The sequence below is a fragment of the Artemia sp. Qi Xiang Cuo genome, chromosome 15 (assembly GCF_049724085.1).
Source record: "Artemia sp. Qi Xiang Cuo chromosome 15, ASM4972408v1, whole genome shotgun sequence".
NCBI lineage: Eukaryota > Metazoa > Arthropoda > Branchiopoda > Anostraca > Artemiidae > Artemia > Artemia sp. Qi Xiang Cuo.
In genome coordinates this window covers 34987013-35005316 of record NC_142808.1, presented here as the reverse complement: position 1 = coordinate 35005316, position 18304 = coordinate 34987013, and the positions used below count along the sequence as shown (strand labels likewise).

The window sequence follows — 18304 nt, the reverse complement described above, 5'->3', positions numbered from 1 at the left end:
TTTTGTCTAAAATACGACAACACCATGCAGGCACATCTTCAGGACTTTAATTGGAGGGAGAGGGTGCATATTTTTGAAGAAGAGGAGGATAATTAAAAACCGAACAGATAAGGCAAGAGTAAATATAAGATTTATTGTAAACTGTGGAGAAAAATTCAATAATCTTGAAGCATTTCCCAAGAGGAGGTGGGCTTGTATGATTTCTGCTCCTCCTCTGTCTTTGTTTCATGTTAAATATTGTCTTTTATATGACATTAAGTAAAAAAAAAAAAAAAAACACGGACAGATATTACAATTTTGACCATAAAGTACAGACCAGAACAACCAAAGAGGAAAAGAAAATACAATAATCAAGTCATAGATAAAACGAACAGAAGTTGACAAACAATGATATTACTAGTGCCTATTTTAAACAAAATGGCTATCTAAAAATGTTGAAAAGATATTTTTTTAGGGTGGGACGGTCAGTCAAGAAAAAGAGCACTGGAGAGGGCTTGATGCTCTGCATTCACTTCTGAATCTTAGAAAGAACACTAGAACTTTGGAGGTCCATTTCCGCCACTGGGATGCTGCAGAAGCGGCATTTTGATAATATGGAAGAATATAGTGTCTTTTAATTTGGCTTAACCTTTCCTCAGATTCATAATCGAATGTCTTCTTGCCCTCTCAAAACTTTTGGAAAATTTCAACTGAATACCCTAGACTGTTTCTGACAAGGGGCTGGGGAGGGGGCCCAGTTGCCCTCGAATTTTTTTGGTCACTTGAAAAGGGCACTAAAACTTTTAATTTCTTTGTGGGCCCTCTCTCAACATTCTTGGACCACGGGGTCGATACTATCACCCCTGGGGAAAAAAAAACAACAAAAAAACAAATAAACACGCATCCTTGATCCTTGATCTTACTTTGGCAAAAAAAAGAAAGAAAATTTCACGCTTTTGCAGATAGGAAGTTGAAACTTCTACAAGACGTTTCTCTGATTCACTGACTTTGATGGTATAATTTTCATTAAAATCTTTGACTTTTAAGGGGTGTTTCTTTTCCTCCATTTTTAAATAGGATAAATTTCCTCACGCTCGTAGTCTGTGATGAGTAACACAAAGCTTAATGAAAATGATATATTTAGGGTCAGTATAATAAGCAGATTCCTATGATATATCTATCTGTATTGAAATTCCGTTTTATAACGTTTCGGCAGCTATTGAACCGCGTCACTCCTAACTTATAGTCTGCTACCATAAACTGTTTGAAAATTACATTATGCACATTGTAATTTCAAAAGGCCTCGGGTTGGGTGTGAAAGCTAAAGAATCGGGTGACAATAGGAATGTCTGTAGTAAAGTTGTCAGGCACAAGAAATTCAAATTCATTTTTTTGTTTTTACGATGACTTTCGATAATTGTATTTTTTTTTCCTTTATGTTTTGTGTCATTTATCGTTCGTATTTTCTGCTGTAATCATATGTGAAAAAAAGCGCATTGAAATATTCTCAAAAACACAGAACTATCATCAACAATTGTCAATAAAAAAATAAACACTTCCATACCGTAATTTTACTCACACTGACTAACTGAATATAAAAACCAAACTTTCGAATGAAAGTTCAGTTTGGCTAACCAATACATACTTCAAACGTTGGTGCAATTTTTTTTTTTTACAAAAGCTTTCTTTGGTTTCGTAATACGAAGGCGGAGTCAAACATGCCACAAAATTCTGCCAAAAAACGTTTCTACAACGACCAATTCCACTCACATGGAGTCACATGGCCAGATCAAGCCAGTTTCTGTTTAGAGCTAAATCCCTTATAAGTCTATAGCTATCTATAAGTAGAGAGGAGGGAGAGACTCTATCTACCAACGTTCAGGTAAGTATTTTCTAGTCAAACTGAGCTTTCATTATAAAGTTCGGTTTTGGCGTTGCCTTACCTCAAAAGTTGGCACATTTATTTACAAAAGCTTCGATTCCAACGGATTTGGTGGAGGGTTCCTAAATCAGCTAATATATGTTTTACATTTAAGCTCAAATATTCAAATGCATAAACTAGATAACTGTCTGAAACACAACGATATATAGAGCATCGGCTTGATCTTCTGTTTCATGAAGGTAGTCTTGTCTGGGAGTAGTCTCAGAATACCAGTTAGCAGCACTCAGTATATCCGCAAGTGGTACTGATTTTGATAGCGCCCATTACGCCACCATAGATTTTGTGTCGTGTTCATACTCTTTTGCTGGATCATATGCCGTAGTTATGCCCTGTTATATTCAAGAAGAGATAGTTTCTGTTGATGTTATTTTTGAAAAAGGAATGAAGAACTACTTTATCCCATTTCTGATCGCCACGTTAGTCGTTCGCTATGCGCATGTTGATATTATTCTACTGGGAAAAAGGCTGGATCTTCGTCAATTTTCTATTTTAGTCGAATCGCTAATAGATCGACTTCTGACAATCCAAATGTGTCTTGCCCTTAACTGAACATTTGGGGCCATAATAATCTAAAGGATCTTTATAAATTCCTACTCTGGAGAGAAAGAATGGGTTCTACCCTCTTTGTTTACGTAATTATCTACTGTCGAGTCATCTGTCGCTACCATGACTACCTTGTTTCTTAAATCCTCCACAAAGACTTTGATTGTGTTCATTTACAGCTCTCATCTCGAGGCAATTTATATGAACAGATATCTCTTCTGCAGACCCAGTCCCCGAAGTGTGTCGATGTAAGTTCTCCAGATAGCCACCCCAACCGTAAGTTAAGCTGTCGGTGAATATTATTTTGGAAATAATAGGGGGCTTGAGAGGAAGGCCTTAAATCGGCTAATCTTTGTTTAGCTATGGTAAAAATGGCTCTTTCATCTCTGTCGTAATTAGGATATTTGAATGTATGGTCTTCCATGAACTGTCTGACAACCAGAGCATTAGTAACTGACATTTCCTGAGATGAGTGTGTTGAAAGGAATTGGTCTTGAGCCTGCATTGATGAGTCCAATCAGCTTCATCAGTTGCCATATTGAGGTATGTGATTTTTCTAGGGCTGTCTGACCGCATATATTAAGTTCTGAAACTTTTTCCGAACACCCTCTATACCTCCAAGTATATCAGATACCCGAAAAATGCGATTCTTCGTATATGTTGCAATTCTGATTTCTCGCTCAGCATGAACCCATGTCTGTCCAGGAGAATCATAATGGTCCTCACATTGTTCTGTACCACCGACTTTCGGTAGACGTGCGGAAGCCAGTCGTCGATGTACGCATGCAGTAGATTGGCTTGAAGGAGGCAATAGCTGACGATGGCACCGATCCCGTGGCAGAAAACCACTGGATATGAGGCTAGCCCGAAGGGGAGCACTTTGAACTGGTAGATTTGGTTTCAAAGGTGAACCTTAAATATTTCCTCTTGTGAATGCCTCTATGCCAGTAGGCGTCTTTCAAATCTATTGAAGCTGCCCAATTTGATTCATGCTATGCAGGTAATATTGTGGCCTGGTTCTTCATTTCAAGAGTGGTCACGTCAAAGAATTCGTTTAGGCAAGATAAATTTATTACTGCCCACCAACACTTGTTTCAATTTTTCGGAATCAGAAAATTACGACTGTAAAATCCTGGAGACGATTGAGTTTGGACTCTCTTTATTACACTTTTTTCGAGCATTACGGTAGACTCTGGTTCCAAAATTAGCAACTGATTACTTGACATATTTGATCCGTCAATTGGATTGCATACTAGAGGAGGATGTATTTTGTGTTTTTTTTTGTTTTTTTAAGTTCAGATGGTAGCCTTCTTTGATCACGTTGAGGACGAACTTGTCGTCAGTTATGCTTTTCCAGTTTTCTACAAAGTGAGATAAAGGATTTCCTCCAGGAAGAGGGTCTCGAGTAGGCACCATGAAAAAGTCATTGAGTATTTGACTGTTTTCTTCTTCCAGTTTTTGAGGCTGAAGTGAGGGTACTACCTTTGTTTTTGTTGTTGGTAATAGCCTTCTTTTCCTTGCTGGGAACGAAAAGACTGCTTTTCTTTATAACTTGGTTTCTTTTGGATTGGGCCACGACAGTGTCGACGGTGCTGTTCCAGTTCATATTCTCTTTTTTACTGGCCACTTGTACTGAGCTGTTGAAGGGTTGGAAAACTGTCTACTTTCAATTTTGTATCACCTCATTCTGTGAGTTAGGCCATTAAAATTGGCAGAAAACAGGAGCTCGCTTTCCAGAGATGATGATCTCACTTCATTTCTAATCCAATGATCCAAGTCAGGAATGGATTTCAAGATAGTATTTCTACTGATGAACATCAAATTTGAGTACGTTCCTGAAAGAATATTTGAATGATGTTACTGACATCTTTTGATAGATTCCAGTAACTTCATCAGTTTTGGGATAATGCCAGGAGGGACGTTGCTCTGCCTTTAAAATTCTTATGACAGTACCTAACATGAGGTCACTGTATGATAGTATGCTTATAGCAACTCATGTGGAACACTTTAAGGCCAAGAATGACTTTCTGTCAACTGATATGAACTGTCTGTCCTCTACTTGCCCAGTTGGCAACAACAAAATGAAATCCGAGTTGACGCGTGGTGCCTGTGAAGTCAAAGGTGCGTCGTGACATTTATAAGCTCTCTCTTGGCCCGGGATGCCGCGAGGGTCAAAGAAAGTACAGCGGTTTGAAATGATATGTTCTTCAATATTATAAGCATATACTTTTTATTCAACTATACAATATCGATAATTAGACACTGGAACTAAATTCAGCTGCAGTCACCAGAACAACTTACCTTATGCCAGAACAGACCTATAGACCGGCGCTGAAGGCGATATAAAAACTATATAACCCAGGGCATTATGACCTTAGGTACACCCAGGGCATTATGACCTTATGTGATTACAGTCTGTACGTCCAAGGTGTTATGACTTTATGTGATGACGGTCTGTACGCCAAAGGCGTTATGGCCTTATGCATTGCTGGTCTGTACGCCCAAGCAGTTATTACCTTATGTAATGACGGCCTGTACACCCAAGGTGTTATGACCTTACGCAATGAGGGCCTGTACCCAAAACGTGTTGTGACCTTAATTAATGCCGGTCTTAACTTCCAAGGCGTTATGACATTATGTAATGACGACCTGTACTAAATGCAGCTGCAATCACCAGAAAAACTTACCTCATACCAGAACAGACCTTTAAACCAACGCTGAAGGCGATTAAAAACTATCTGATGACGGTCTGTTCGTCCAAGGCTTGGTGACCCTATGTAGTGGTGGCCTGTATCCCCAAGGTGCTATGACCTTATGTATTGCCAGTCTGTACGCCCAAGGTGTTATGGCCTTATGTTATAACGGCCTGTACACCCTAGGTGTTATGACCTTATGTGATGACGGTCTGTACGTCATAGGCGTTATGGCCTTATGCAATGCCGGTCTGTACTCCCAAGGCTTTATGACCTTATTTAATGACGGCTTGTACAACCAAGGTGTTATAACCTTATACAATGACGGCCTGTATTCCCAACGTGTTGTGACCTTAAGTAATGCCGGTCTTTGCTCCTAAGGCGTTATGACCTTATGTAATGACGGCCTGTACACCCAAGATGTTATGACCTTATTTAATGACGGCCAGTACACCCAAGGTGTTATCTTATATAATGCCGGTCTGTGCGGCCAAAGCGTGTGCCCAAGGTCTTATGACCTCATGTAATGAGTATTATACCATGCCATAAATACTGGGTTTACCGCACCCATATGATTAAAATCCAAATAATTACAAATAAGACACAAAAATATCCCCTCTGTAACGTTTTGTTCCATGCTTTTAGCATACATCAAGGGTTGCCAGCTTCCAATGTCTAAAAAGGGTATAAATCAATGCAAAAGGGGGGACTTTTACTCAAAGAGTGCAATTCGAGAACAAAGAATTGCGCGCATGGCGACAGTCTATTCTGACCGCTTACATTGCCATGAAAAAATTTGGTAACCAAGTAGCAATGCTACATGTCAATTTTACGTATAAAAATACCTTTTACTCAAAGAAAAGCTATCAAAACACAAGTTTAGCTGCTATGATTTCAGCAGTTTTTGGAATTCTGTCGAATTCTGCTACTGGCGCCTTTGGAGCTTCGTCCATACCTGCTCTTAAGTCACCCGTACGTAATTGCAAAATATCATGGAATCAATGAATATATTATCTTTAAATTTGGAAAATAAAAAAAATAAAAAATCAGGGGGACTCGCTGCTTAAGCGAGCCTCTAAATAATGAATTAGATAATAAATCTCATTCTCTTTATAGCTAAAAGAAAATGCTTTGCTAGAAATTTCAATATGTTAATTTTATCTCCAATCTGCCCATATATTTTGAAATAAACTATGGCTGACTTTACTGTAGTCAAGTCAAATACCCTACCGTAGCAGCCAAAAATTGGTGAACACATTCTTAGTCACAAAAAATAAATTTTGGTTGGAATGAGGAATTTTCTGGGTACCTTCCCAGAAAGTGGATAGTTACTTATTCGGCGAATCACCTGCTTTGACCGCATTAAATATGGATATGGGAATAATCCACTTAAACTACAAATAATTACCTTGCAACTATAAAATCATTATAAACATGCCTTCAATACGTAGAGTTCAATAAAAAAAAATTGTTTTTGATAGTGTCAACCCGTCTAACTCCGTGTACCACAAAACAGAAACTGGCTTGATCTGGCCATGTGAGTAGAGCAGGGCTGCCACCATCTCAAGAAAAAAATCCATGGCAAGCGTAAGAAAAAAATTCATGGCTTGTCCATGGCAGCCCGCCCGCAGGGTTTCCATCAGCCGAAGAATAAAATCCATGGCAAGCACTGTTGCCAAAGGTACGAAAAAATTTGCCGCTCGCGTCGCCTGCAGGTACGGCTTTTCGATGACATAGAACTTCATTCATATAGATGCAACGTGAAAGAGCACGGTTTGCATTTTTTTTGCCATGTGATAGTTCGTCGAATGCGCTGGAATATTTCAACGTATCTCGCAAACCAGTAAAATGTAGAATATTCCGTCATTAGGGAGAAACCGTGAGTAAATGCAAAAACCGTAAGATTGCATCTGTGTGAACCAAGAGTAAAGCTAGGTTCTGACCGGAAATAAGTAACCGTAAAAGAAGTAGGAAACTGCCGTAAGCGCAATGCTGGTCTCAAGTCAGTCTAGACCCTCGCGTCCGTTCTCTTCCGGCTGATTTTTTCGTACGAAAAGATAGGTGATTCGGACGGAAGAAAATATTTCCATGAAGAAACGTGGAGGGTCTAACCTGATAAGATGCGCTCGAATTTTCTACTTCTGTTACGGTTATTTAATTTTTATTCTGAAAGAGCGGGATTCCGATTTGCGCCCCGACTCTACTGTTTTTCAACATGGAGATAAATGGCGTTCTGTCGCTAGGTGACAGGAATCGAAAACTGTTGGGATTTCCCTCTATGGTGATAGAAGTAAGTGCGCAAGAATAAAAATCTGACGAATTTTGTGCCTTGAACAGAACAAAATCGATGCACGACATTTAGAAAATACAAAAAAAAATTATATACGCATTCTTCATTCTATAATCAGTATTCCAATCCCAATCAGGAATAGTTTATTCGTGAACTTCAAATAAAAATAAAGACGCAAATTTGCATAGCATAAGCACTAACACGAACCTTAAAGAAATCCATATCATAATTTGTCAAAATCCAAATTCATGTTTTATTGAAAAACCCATGTTTTTTATTGGAAAATCCATGGAAATCCATGGCGTTTCCAAAATACATGGCAGGGGTTGAAAAATACATGTTTTCTTTGATTAATCCATGGCGGTGGCAACCCTGGAAAGGAGTTGTTCGTCTAAGAAACGTTTTTATCAGAACTTTGTGGTATGTTTAACTCCGCCTTCGAATTACGAAACCGAAGAAAGCTTTTGTAAATAAATTTACCAATAATTTAGGTAAGGCAACATCAAATAACAAAGTCTTTTTAAAATTAAAATACGGGAGCACGGGAAGAGTTACTATTAGTTAACAAAATTAAAAAAAAAATAATAGGTTTAAACTAAAACCAAGAATAGTGAACAAAGCGAGACTAAAGTGGAAACGACCGAGAAAAACGAGTATAGCCTAAATTTTCAGCATATTATAAAGTAAAAACTTTGTTATAATAGTGTTTTGTTTAGAAGAGGGCATTGACTATCTTGTAACCATAGTTTCCATTAGAATGACTTTTGGTCCTAATTTGCTTAAAAATAACCGTCCCAGGGGGGAATTTGGTTCGTCGTAAATAATTTCTTAGACCACACTGCTTTTCCATTTACGAAAAATTAAGCAAGAAAAATGGATTTTAATTTTGTTAAAGCAGTGAATAAATAACAACAAAATAAAAACTTAATTAAAAAAAAAAACACTCCGAATATTTCGGCCCTACGTCCGGGAGCCTTTCTCAACGGAAAAAATAGAAGAGAAAAAAAACGTTCTTTAAAAAATAATATATATTGATTGAAAATTTTTGCAATTGAAAAAGAAACAGAGAATAAGTTGCCGTTTCTAGATATTTTAATCCATATAAAAAACAATGAACTAGCGTGTTCAATTTACCGTAAACCGAATAATAACAATCGTTATATGTCTTTCGCATCAAATCATCCGATCCAAGTAAAAAGGGGTGTGGTTATTTCTTTAGTTGATTGGGTATTAAAATTAGCATCACCAGAATATATGAGTAATAAACTGATTTTTATTAAGGATATTCTAGTAGGTAATGGCTATCCGGAAAATATGATTTCTCAATAAATTGAAAAAAGGAAAAGAGTTACTGGAACCTGAAATATTAGAAGAAGATGGGTCAAATCAAAAAACAAATTACATAACTTTGCCTTATATCCCAATATTGTCACAAAAATTAAGAAAAGAATATATACAAAATTCCATGCTCTTGTGGTAAATTGTATGTGGGAAGAACACAGCAGATTTTGGAAAGTAGGCTACAGCAACACAAGAATGCCATAGATTGCTCTCTAAAACATCATAAAAAATACCGGAAACGTTTGAGTCAGCTGTTGCAGAACATGTATATAATTTTCCTCATGACAATATTTTATTTGATCAGACAAAAATGGTAGATACGTCTGTAGGACTTATACAAAGTTTCAGAGAAATTATAGAAATAAAAAAGATAATCTATGGGGGTATTAGTATCAGTAGAGATGAAGGGGAATTTAGGATCAATTAAATTTATAATAGTTTAATTAAAAAGCAGGTAAAATATTCAATCAGTACTGATTTTAATAATTGTTCTGAAACGAATGATGACCTTACGAACAAAGGTCAGAACGCTTTAAATGCTGGGAAAAGTAAACGAACTGCAGCTAGGCTTGCAACCAAAAAGAATCCATTCAGTTTATAATTCATAGATTGGTTGATGAACTTGTGAGATTTAATTAAGGTTTATGGGCCGGGGGTTAGGTGACCTTTATTGTTTTGCTCAAGTATAAATATATTCTTCATTTGTTGGTATATTCACATTAATTTGTGAGGAGACGAATAGCACCCTTAAAGACATACGTCTTTGTCAGTGAATGGAGGTGTTATTTAAGATATGAGTTTAATTCCTGCTTATTTATTTATATTTCTTTTATTTCCTTTTGTTTTCTCTCTCTCTTCGAGTTTTAGTTTTGTTGTATTTCGATGTATATTATTTTTTAAAGAGCATTTTTTTTTGTTTTTCTCTTCTTTTTCCCGTTGAGAAAGGCTCCCAGACGTGGGGCCGAAATATTCGGATCGTTTTTTTTAATTAAGTGTTTATTTTGTTCTTATTAAGTCACTGCTTTAATAAAATTAAAACCCTTTTTTCTTGCTTAGTTTTTCGTAATTTGGCTCGTCCCTCTGTTCCACTCGACTTCTGCCTTACTTAGAATATACTTTAGCATAAAAAGAGCGCCAAATTTTTTTACATTTTAAATTTTAACTTAAATTATATATACTTTGAAATTAAACAAGTCAAACACCTGTGATTTTGTTTGAAGCAAGCCAAAGATTTGGATTTACTAAGCCTTTGTTTTTCTTTCAGGGTGATTCTGGAGGACCACTAATGTTTCCACGTGGGGATTCGTATTACCAAATTGGTGTTGTCTCTTTTGGTTACCGTTGTGGTGAAAAAGATTTTCCGGGAATTTACACTCGTGTTGGAAAATTTGTAGATTGGATTACTAACAATCTTGATTAAAATATTTTTCTATAATTCTCTAGAGTTGATTTTCTATAATAGTTAAAAGAAACAATGCAGTTCCGCCGTTTTAAAATGCACTTTTAAGAGCTGTATAGCTCAGCATTACTATAAATTCTTAATAAAATTAAATAAAAAAAAACAAGTTTTTTCAAGTGAAAGTAAGGAACGACGTTAAAACTTAAAACGAACAGAAATTATTCCGTATATGAAGGGGGTTGTCCCCTCCTCAACGCCCCGCTCTCTACACTAAAGTTGTTTTATTGTTTTAAAAAATAGAGTTGTGAGAAAGTCAAACTTTAGCGTAACGAGCGAGGCGTTGAGGAGGGGACAGCCCCCTTCATATACGGAATAATTTCTGTTCGTTTTATGTTTTAACGTCGTTCCTTACTTTCAGTTGAAAAAACTTGTTTTTTTTATTTAATTTTTTAACGTTTTTGAATTAATGCAGGTTTTGACTTTGGCTCGCCGTACATGAATAATTAAAACAAAATTGGTTAAATGGCTTTCTCGAAACTTGTTTAATTTTGTTTACAAAGGTTTTTATTAGTAATAAATATACATAAATTACGAATTAACTCGCGTAACGAACTTATATGTTCATAGATTTTTAACACGTATATTAGGGGGTTCACCCCCTTGTCAATACCCTTCTCATTAAGCTAAAGTTCGAATTTTTTCCAATTCTTTAAAAATGACCCCTTAATCACAATCAGTTGAACAGTTCAAGTCAGTTGAAAAACTAGTTTTTTTTATTTATTTAATTTCTGATCTTTTTCTTTAATAATGCTGGGAAATCCGGCGCCCCCTTCATAGCAATGTCCCTTCCCCCATGAAAACTTCCTTAATGAAAATATCCTCCCATACAACCCCCGAACCATCCTCCCACCTACCAGAAAAAATACCCCCTGAAAACGTCTGTATACTTCCCAAAAACCAATACTATATGTTAACATTGAGTAAAGTTCATAACTTTCAGCCCTCCCCCCGGGGACTTCGGGGGATCAAGTCATCCTAAAAGACATTTTTATCATATTTTTGACCATGCTGAACCAAATGGCTATCAAAATTTTGATCGGGTGACTTTGGGAAAAAAATTACCGTGGAAGGGGTCCTAGTTGCCCTCCGTTTTTTCGGTCACTTAAAAAGGGCACTATAACTTTTAAATTCCGTTCCAATGAGCCCTCCCACAATATTCTAGGATCACTGGGTCGATACGATCACCCCTGGAAAAAAACAACAACAAAAAAACAAATAAACACGCATCCGTGATCTTTCTTCTGGCAAAAAATGCAAAATTCCACATTTTTGTAGATAAGAGCTTGAAAACTCTACAGTAGGGTTCTTTGATACGCTGAATATGATGGTGTAAAATCAGCCAAATTTTCTCAGGCACGTAACTTTTGATGGGTAAGATCAAACTTGATGAAACTTATATATTTGAAATTAGCATTAAAATCTGATTCTTTTGATGTATCTATTGGTATAAAAATTCCGTTTTTTAGAGTTTCGGTTACCATTGAGCCGGGTCGCTCCTTACTTACAGTTCGTTACCACGAACTGTTTGATAGTGAACATAATGCATTCTAGCATCTTTTTTTTGATGTCACGGGAAATATTTTGAACATTTTAGAGTCTAGATGACAGTTTCATACGCAAGTGCATAGAAATGGCTCTTCCACTTCTCATATCCTAGAAAGCTTAAAGCTGATCAACAAACAGTTTGTGGTAACAAACTGTAAGTAAGGAGCGACCCGGCCCAATAGTAACCAAAACTGTAAAAAAAAGAAATTTTGATACCAATAAATACATAAAAAGAATTGAATTCTTATGCTAAATTCAAATATATAAATTTCATCAAGTTTAGCCTTACCCATCAAAAGTTACGAGCCCGAGAAAATTTGCCTTATTTTCAAAAAAAGGGGGAAACACCCCTTAAGAGTTGTAGATTCTGAATGAAAATCAAACCTCCAGATTTAGCGTATCAAAAAACTCTACTGTAGAGGTGTCAAGCTCATATAAGCACCAACGTGGAATTTTGTATTTTTTGCCAGAAGAAAGATCATAGGTTCATGTTTGTTTGTTTGTTTTTTACTTGGGGTCATCTCTCAATGGAGGAAAATTTCGTAGGAGAAGGAGATTTTCCATGAAGGAGGCGCTGTATTTCCCAGCACTATTTAAAAAAGATCAGAAATTTAATAAAAAAACAAGTTTTTTTCAACTGAAAGTAAGGAGCAACATTAAAACTTAAAACTAACAGAAATTATTACGTAAATGAGGGGGATCCCCATCTCGTCAATGCCTCTCTTTGTACGCTAAATTTTTCTTAATACTTTAAAAAGAGCTATCTATTCTAATTAAACGGCCTTTGTGATTCAGGGGTTATTTTTAAAGAAGCTCTTTACTTCCATTTGAAAAAAACTTGTTTATTTTATTTAATCCCTAACAAAATGAAAGCGAAATTTCCTGACTTTTACTTTAATTTGTAAAAATCTTGTAACTTTGTAAAACGAAATTGATAATAATAATTTAGATTGCACTTATTATAAAATTTAATTAAACACTAAAAATAAATACAGGGCCTCAATAAGTAGCTAACCACAACTTTACAAAATGGAATTCAACATTTGGACTATTGGACGAGCAAATGTATCTATAAGGCCCAAGTAGTTTTTGATAACTTTGAAAATATTATAGCCTAAATTGAAAAAAATAAAAAAATAAATAAAAATCAGGATAGTCCAAGACTGAAAAAAGAACATTTGCCAAACTTTGTTCAATAATCTAACAAAAAGCCATTTCGCCTCCAAATATAAATGAAAGTTTGAAAGCAGTAGTCATTGATTTTTATTGAAAATTTAACAAGAAAAATCCTGAGATTGAAACAGTAATTGAAACTAGCTAAATCCATTTATTCTGGACCAAAAATTAGAGGTATGGTTACATTGAAATCAGTCTCATGGGGAATATTGAACTAAATAAAAAAAGAAGTTTTTCAAAGAAAAATAAAGAGCTGCCTCAAACCAAAAACGAGCAGAAATAAATAAAAACAGTACTAACTTAAAACGCTATCAACAACTAATGATATCCAAGACAAACAGGAATTGCAATGAATTGACAGGTCAAATTTAATGCAAATGATTGTTACCACAAAAAGAAATATGTTTAAATAACATAAGGCTTTTAAAGGCTAGAGTATCGTTTGCGCTTTATTTGTGAACCTTGATCAGCCTTGACACATAAATATTCGTTGTTGTGTTGTTTTTGGTATTATGACAAATAAAAACACACTGCTCGAAATAAAATTGTAATCAGTAAAACGTACATGACACTCTGGCCTTTAGAAAGCTTAGGGGAAGTCAGGCTGCCCTGTTAGTAGCAATTTCTGTTCGTTTTAAGTTTGACTGAATTATTCATTGTAATTTCTGTTCGTCTCATTTATTTTCTGCGAGTCTCATTTATTCCTTCATAGTGATTTCTATCCGTTTTAAATTTTGATTATTATTTGTGCTGATTTCTGCTTGTCAATGTTTCACTGTAGCTCTTCAGTTTTCTTTGGAAAATTTAGAATTTTCTCCTTTTTGGATTTTTTTTTTCTATCAGATTAATTTAATTTATATCGGGTTAATGCCTAAAGTACCATAACGCTAACAGTGAGTTTTGAAAAATGGTCAAAGAACAAACTTAAATTACCAGAGCTTACTTGACGAAACCAGTTAATAAATTATATGTAGATATTAAGGCCACCCGCAGAAAATTTTCCTGGTGGGGGGGGGGAGCAGACACCATAATAACAATCGTGGGTAGGGAGCACGGGAATATAAATTAGGACACATTTCTTAAGAATAAATTTATTTTTAAATACATCTAGAAAAACAGAAAAAAGAGCAAGTAACTTTGCATGCAAAATAAAACACAGCTCAGCAAATTTTAAACGGCGAGGATTCTTGGAAAAGGAATCAATCCATTAATTCAACATTATATTTAACAATCATGCATCATTATGCATTTAATCTTAATCCAGTTTATCCAAAACTTAGATTTAAAAAAAAATCAGACTCAAACCGATATTACTGAGAGATTTATTGCTTCCCAAGATTGTGTCAGATAAGTAGACTTGTCTTTATACAATTTCTTAAGCCTTAGAATAGGCTACATAAGAAAAAGAGATACTCAGATATCACCCTGCTTGAATAGACATCACGTTTTAAATTTATATTGACCATGCAAAATATACCTCTTTCATAACAGGACACTTCTCCCCCTCGAATTGAAATCGCTTATATCTTGAGACATTTAAGAAATTACAAAATAGCCAAAGAAAAATTAAATTTAAACTCCGTGACATTTCCTGATATCATCGATTCCATGACATTTTGTAATTACCTACAAGTGATGGAAGAGCAGGTATGGACGAAATTCCAAAGCTGCCAGTTGCAAAATTTGACAGACTTCCAAAAGCTGCTAACAGTTTAGTAGCATAACTTGTGTTTTGATAGCTTCTCTTATCGGTATTAATATATTACATATATATGCTTAAATACATTGAAATATTTCAAATTGATAGAAAAAGAGAAATATTGCTATTTAAAATTGCTGAAAACCAATTTCCTAGTAGCGTTTGCACATCCCCCCCTCCCCTCCAAAGAAATTTCCTGGTGAGGCTCATGATGGCTCACCTTGCCTTTCCACCTCTGTGCTAGTAAGCATGAAAATTAATATTTTTATACTACACAGAGAAATATTTTAATTTATTCCTAAGCTCTCCACCCCTAAGGGTGGAGAGCTTAGGAAAAGGAAATAACTGCTTTAATTTACGGATGATACCAAGTCCACGGGAAATTTTCACTCTTATTACTTGAACGTGCCACTTAAACGAAAAATTTTCATCCGAAAGAATTCCCAGGAATATTACATATCGATCTGGGGGGGCGACTCATGGAGCCTCTTGGTGTAGGAAGCTCACTAATTGTGGGGCAGCTCACACCTGTACGGCAAAAAATAAGAAGGTACGAATTTTTTACATTTAAAGCTAGTTGATTTATGTCAAACCAATTGAGTATCTTTTCAGTCATTCTTTGAAGCTTTGGAATAAGGGATGACTCATCCGGAGCTGCAGCACCTAGAGTAGTGCCATCTGTAAATGCTACCTGTTCTTCTTGACTATCAGATGTAGACGTCGACATAGTCTGAGAGTAACATTTGTGACACAATCCACAGCAAACATTGGTAATTGGGGTGTTAAGAAGTCGGTAGAGGTCGCTCACATAGATCAGGAAGAGGGTTGGCCCAAGAATAGAACCTTGGAGTACTTGGTATTCAATTCTAACTTTCTTGTCTGTATCTTCCATGGCGATATATCTGTCTGGAAGGTATGAAGAGAACCAAGACAATGCTTCCCCACGCACACCATGATGAGAAAGTTTACCAATGAGGATCTTGTGTGTAAAGCTGTCGAAGGCTTTCTTTACATCAAGAAAAATGGCTGCAGGAATAAGATTAGGATCTAGATATCGTCGTATAAACTGAAGAAGTTTATTACAAGCATGTTCTGTAGAATACTTTGCGTGAAACCTAAACTGATGTTGATGGAAAAAAAACTTTGCTTCAAGAAATCTCACCAGACGTTTGAGCATTGGCTTTTCAAAGATCTTAGAGAACACTGAAAAAAGAGAGATCGGCTTTTAGTTCCCAGGATCCTCACGGTCACCTTCTTTAAAGAAAGCTATCACACGCGACAATTTAAGACGTTGGGGAAATACTCCTAGCTGAACTGACCTTTTAATCAAAATCCGATAAAAAAAATAGGGGGGTGGTGGTGCAAAATAGGTTGATCCGATAAGCTTGTGTTAGGAGCAAGTTGAATTAACCTCAAACTTGAGTTAATTAAGTAAATTACACTACTTTAGACTACGTTAGGGGGAGGGGTGCCCCCTCGCCCCCTGGATCCGCCACTGCATCCACAAAATTATATTGTGCAATCAAATAGAATCTCTGATAGTAATCTAACTGGAAAGCGATTAGGATTGCTTTACATAAAACGAAATTGTGAAATGCCATTTAGACTTGTGTTTTTTATTCAGTTACCCTTTCACCGTTACTGAGAAAGGGTCGTCAAATTTTAGTTTTATGTTTTTATTTAAAGGTTTGGTTTTTTATATTTTTATAAGTTTTATTCTGCACTGAGGACGGTCAAGCGTCCTCAGTATCTTCGTTTCTTGCTTTCTTCGCGATTTTATGTTTTAACAATTATATATGGGACCTCAGATGGGGAAGGGGGTAGAATGTAAAAAAAGTGACCATGATACATGGACAGTCTACTATAAAATCGAAAGTTCCTGCTCAACTAGCCAACCCCCCTCCTCAATGCTTGGACATAGCCTTGGTTATAACCAAAAAATGGCTCATTTTTACAGTTTCACATATTTTGTCAATATAAGCTATTCATTATCCCATATAAAAAGAGTAAGTTTTGTATATAACATGATATTTTGTCCAACCAATAAAATAGGGGACGGGGTGAGGTTGTTACCCAAATAATAATACATATATCATCTTATAATCACATATTTAAAAAGAAACTATAAAGAAGATAGCTTCTATTATTATTTACCTGTTTTTAATATAAATTTTCCTTCCTGACGTCAGCTAGCTCCTTCCCCATATAATTTCAGTATGACTGTTGACAGAACAAGATTCAAACTCAACTGATGAAATTGAAAGTTGGTGAGGTGACTAACTGACTGCTGTCACTTGTCACTAAGCAAATGATAATCTTATGCCCATGAGAGAGAATGTTATCTTAACTTCCTATGCGAGTAAGCGAAGCGGGTATTTTCTCATCCTAATAACTGAATGAATTTGTGATAAGATTAAATTACCGCCACGTGTACTCATGTCAGTGTAATTAAAATGGAAACAGCAGATTTCTTTCACGGAGGAAAAAAAAAGATCACTCAGAAAATGTGAAACTTACTCATCATTCAAAAGTGTAACATAATTGTAACATAAATTCAAAAACGTAACAAAATCTAACGTCTTTAGGAGCGTAACGTCAAACATACCTTTTTATGGAAAACGTACCAAAAATGGTACGACCGTAACCTCGTTGGCAACCCTGAAATTACCATAAGCTGTGTTTGCTTTTTTACTGGACATTCTAAGTTAAAATTTTTCATTCAAATTCTATTTCAATTTGTATAAGAAAATGGTACATACAATTTTAACGATATTAATATGGACTTGTAAAGGGTTTTAGAAAGAACTATTTGGCTTTTTAGTTTATTAATTAAAAAAAATTTCCACAAAATAAGTTTTTCCAAAATTTTGATTAGATGTGTTTGGGGAAATGGTGGGCGTGAGAGGGGGTTAGTTACCCTCCAATCCCTTCCGACTATTAGAAAGGGCACTAGCCCTTAGAATTTTGAATCGAATGAGCCCTTTTTAAAGTTTCTACGACAACACTTTTAATAAGAACTTTATATGCCCCCAGGGCATAACTTACAACCCGTGCCCTGAGGGCTGTGAGGAAGCACCCTCCTCAAAAACATAATTTGCAGATCTGTCAACTACGTTGAACAAAATGCCTGTCTCAAAATTTTGACTGGATGTGTTTGGGGAAATGGTGGGCGTGAGAGGGGGAGGGGAGGTTAGTTGCTCTCCAATCACTTTCGACTATTAAAAAGGGCACTAGTCCTTTCAATTTCAGATCAAATGACCCCTTTTTTTAAGTTTCTACTTCAACGCTTTCTATAAAAACCTTATATGGCCCAAGGGCATAACTTACAACCCTTGTCCTGAGGACTCTGAGGTCGTGTGAGGGGGTTAGTTGCCCTCCAATCACTTTCGAATATTAAAGAAGGCACTAGCCCTTTGAATTTACAATCGAATGAGCCCTTTTTGAAGTTTCTGTGACAACGCGTTTTATAAAAAAAAAAAAACTAAAAAAAAAACTTAAAACCTTAAAAAACCTTAAAAAAACATTTATGTCCTCAGGGAATAGCTTACAATCCTTGACCTATGGGTGTTGGGGGAGGGAGGGGGTTTTCATCCTCAAAGATTTAATCTCCAAAACTTTCAACTACGTTCAACAAAAT

General features: G+C 35.9%; 1 protein-coding gene across 2 annotated transcripts in view; it reads left to right on the top strand.

Annotated features, from left to right (window-relative positions):
• LOC148943604 (venom protease-like) overlaps nt 1–10223 on the top strand; it is a 66239-nt gene extending 56016 nt beyond the window's left edge. For both annotated transcript variants that reach the window (XM_089101885.1, XM_089101884.1), the window contains exon 8: nt 10053–10223. In XM_089101885.1, coding sequence (XP_088958011.1) covers nt 10053–10208 — 156 coding nt within the window. In that variant the 3' untranslated portion in view covers nt 10209–10223. The remainder of the gene's footprint in view (nt 1–10052) is intronic.
• The last annotated feature ends 8081 nt before the right edge of the window (nt 10224–18304 follow it).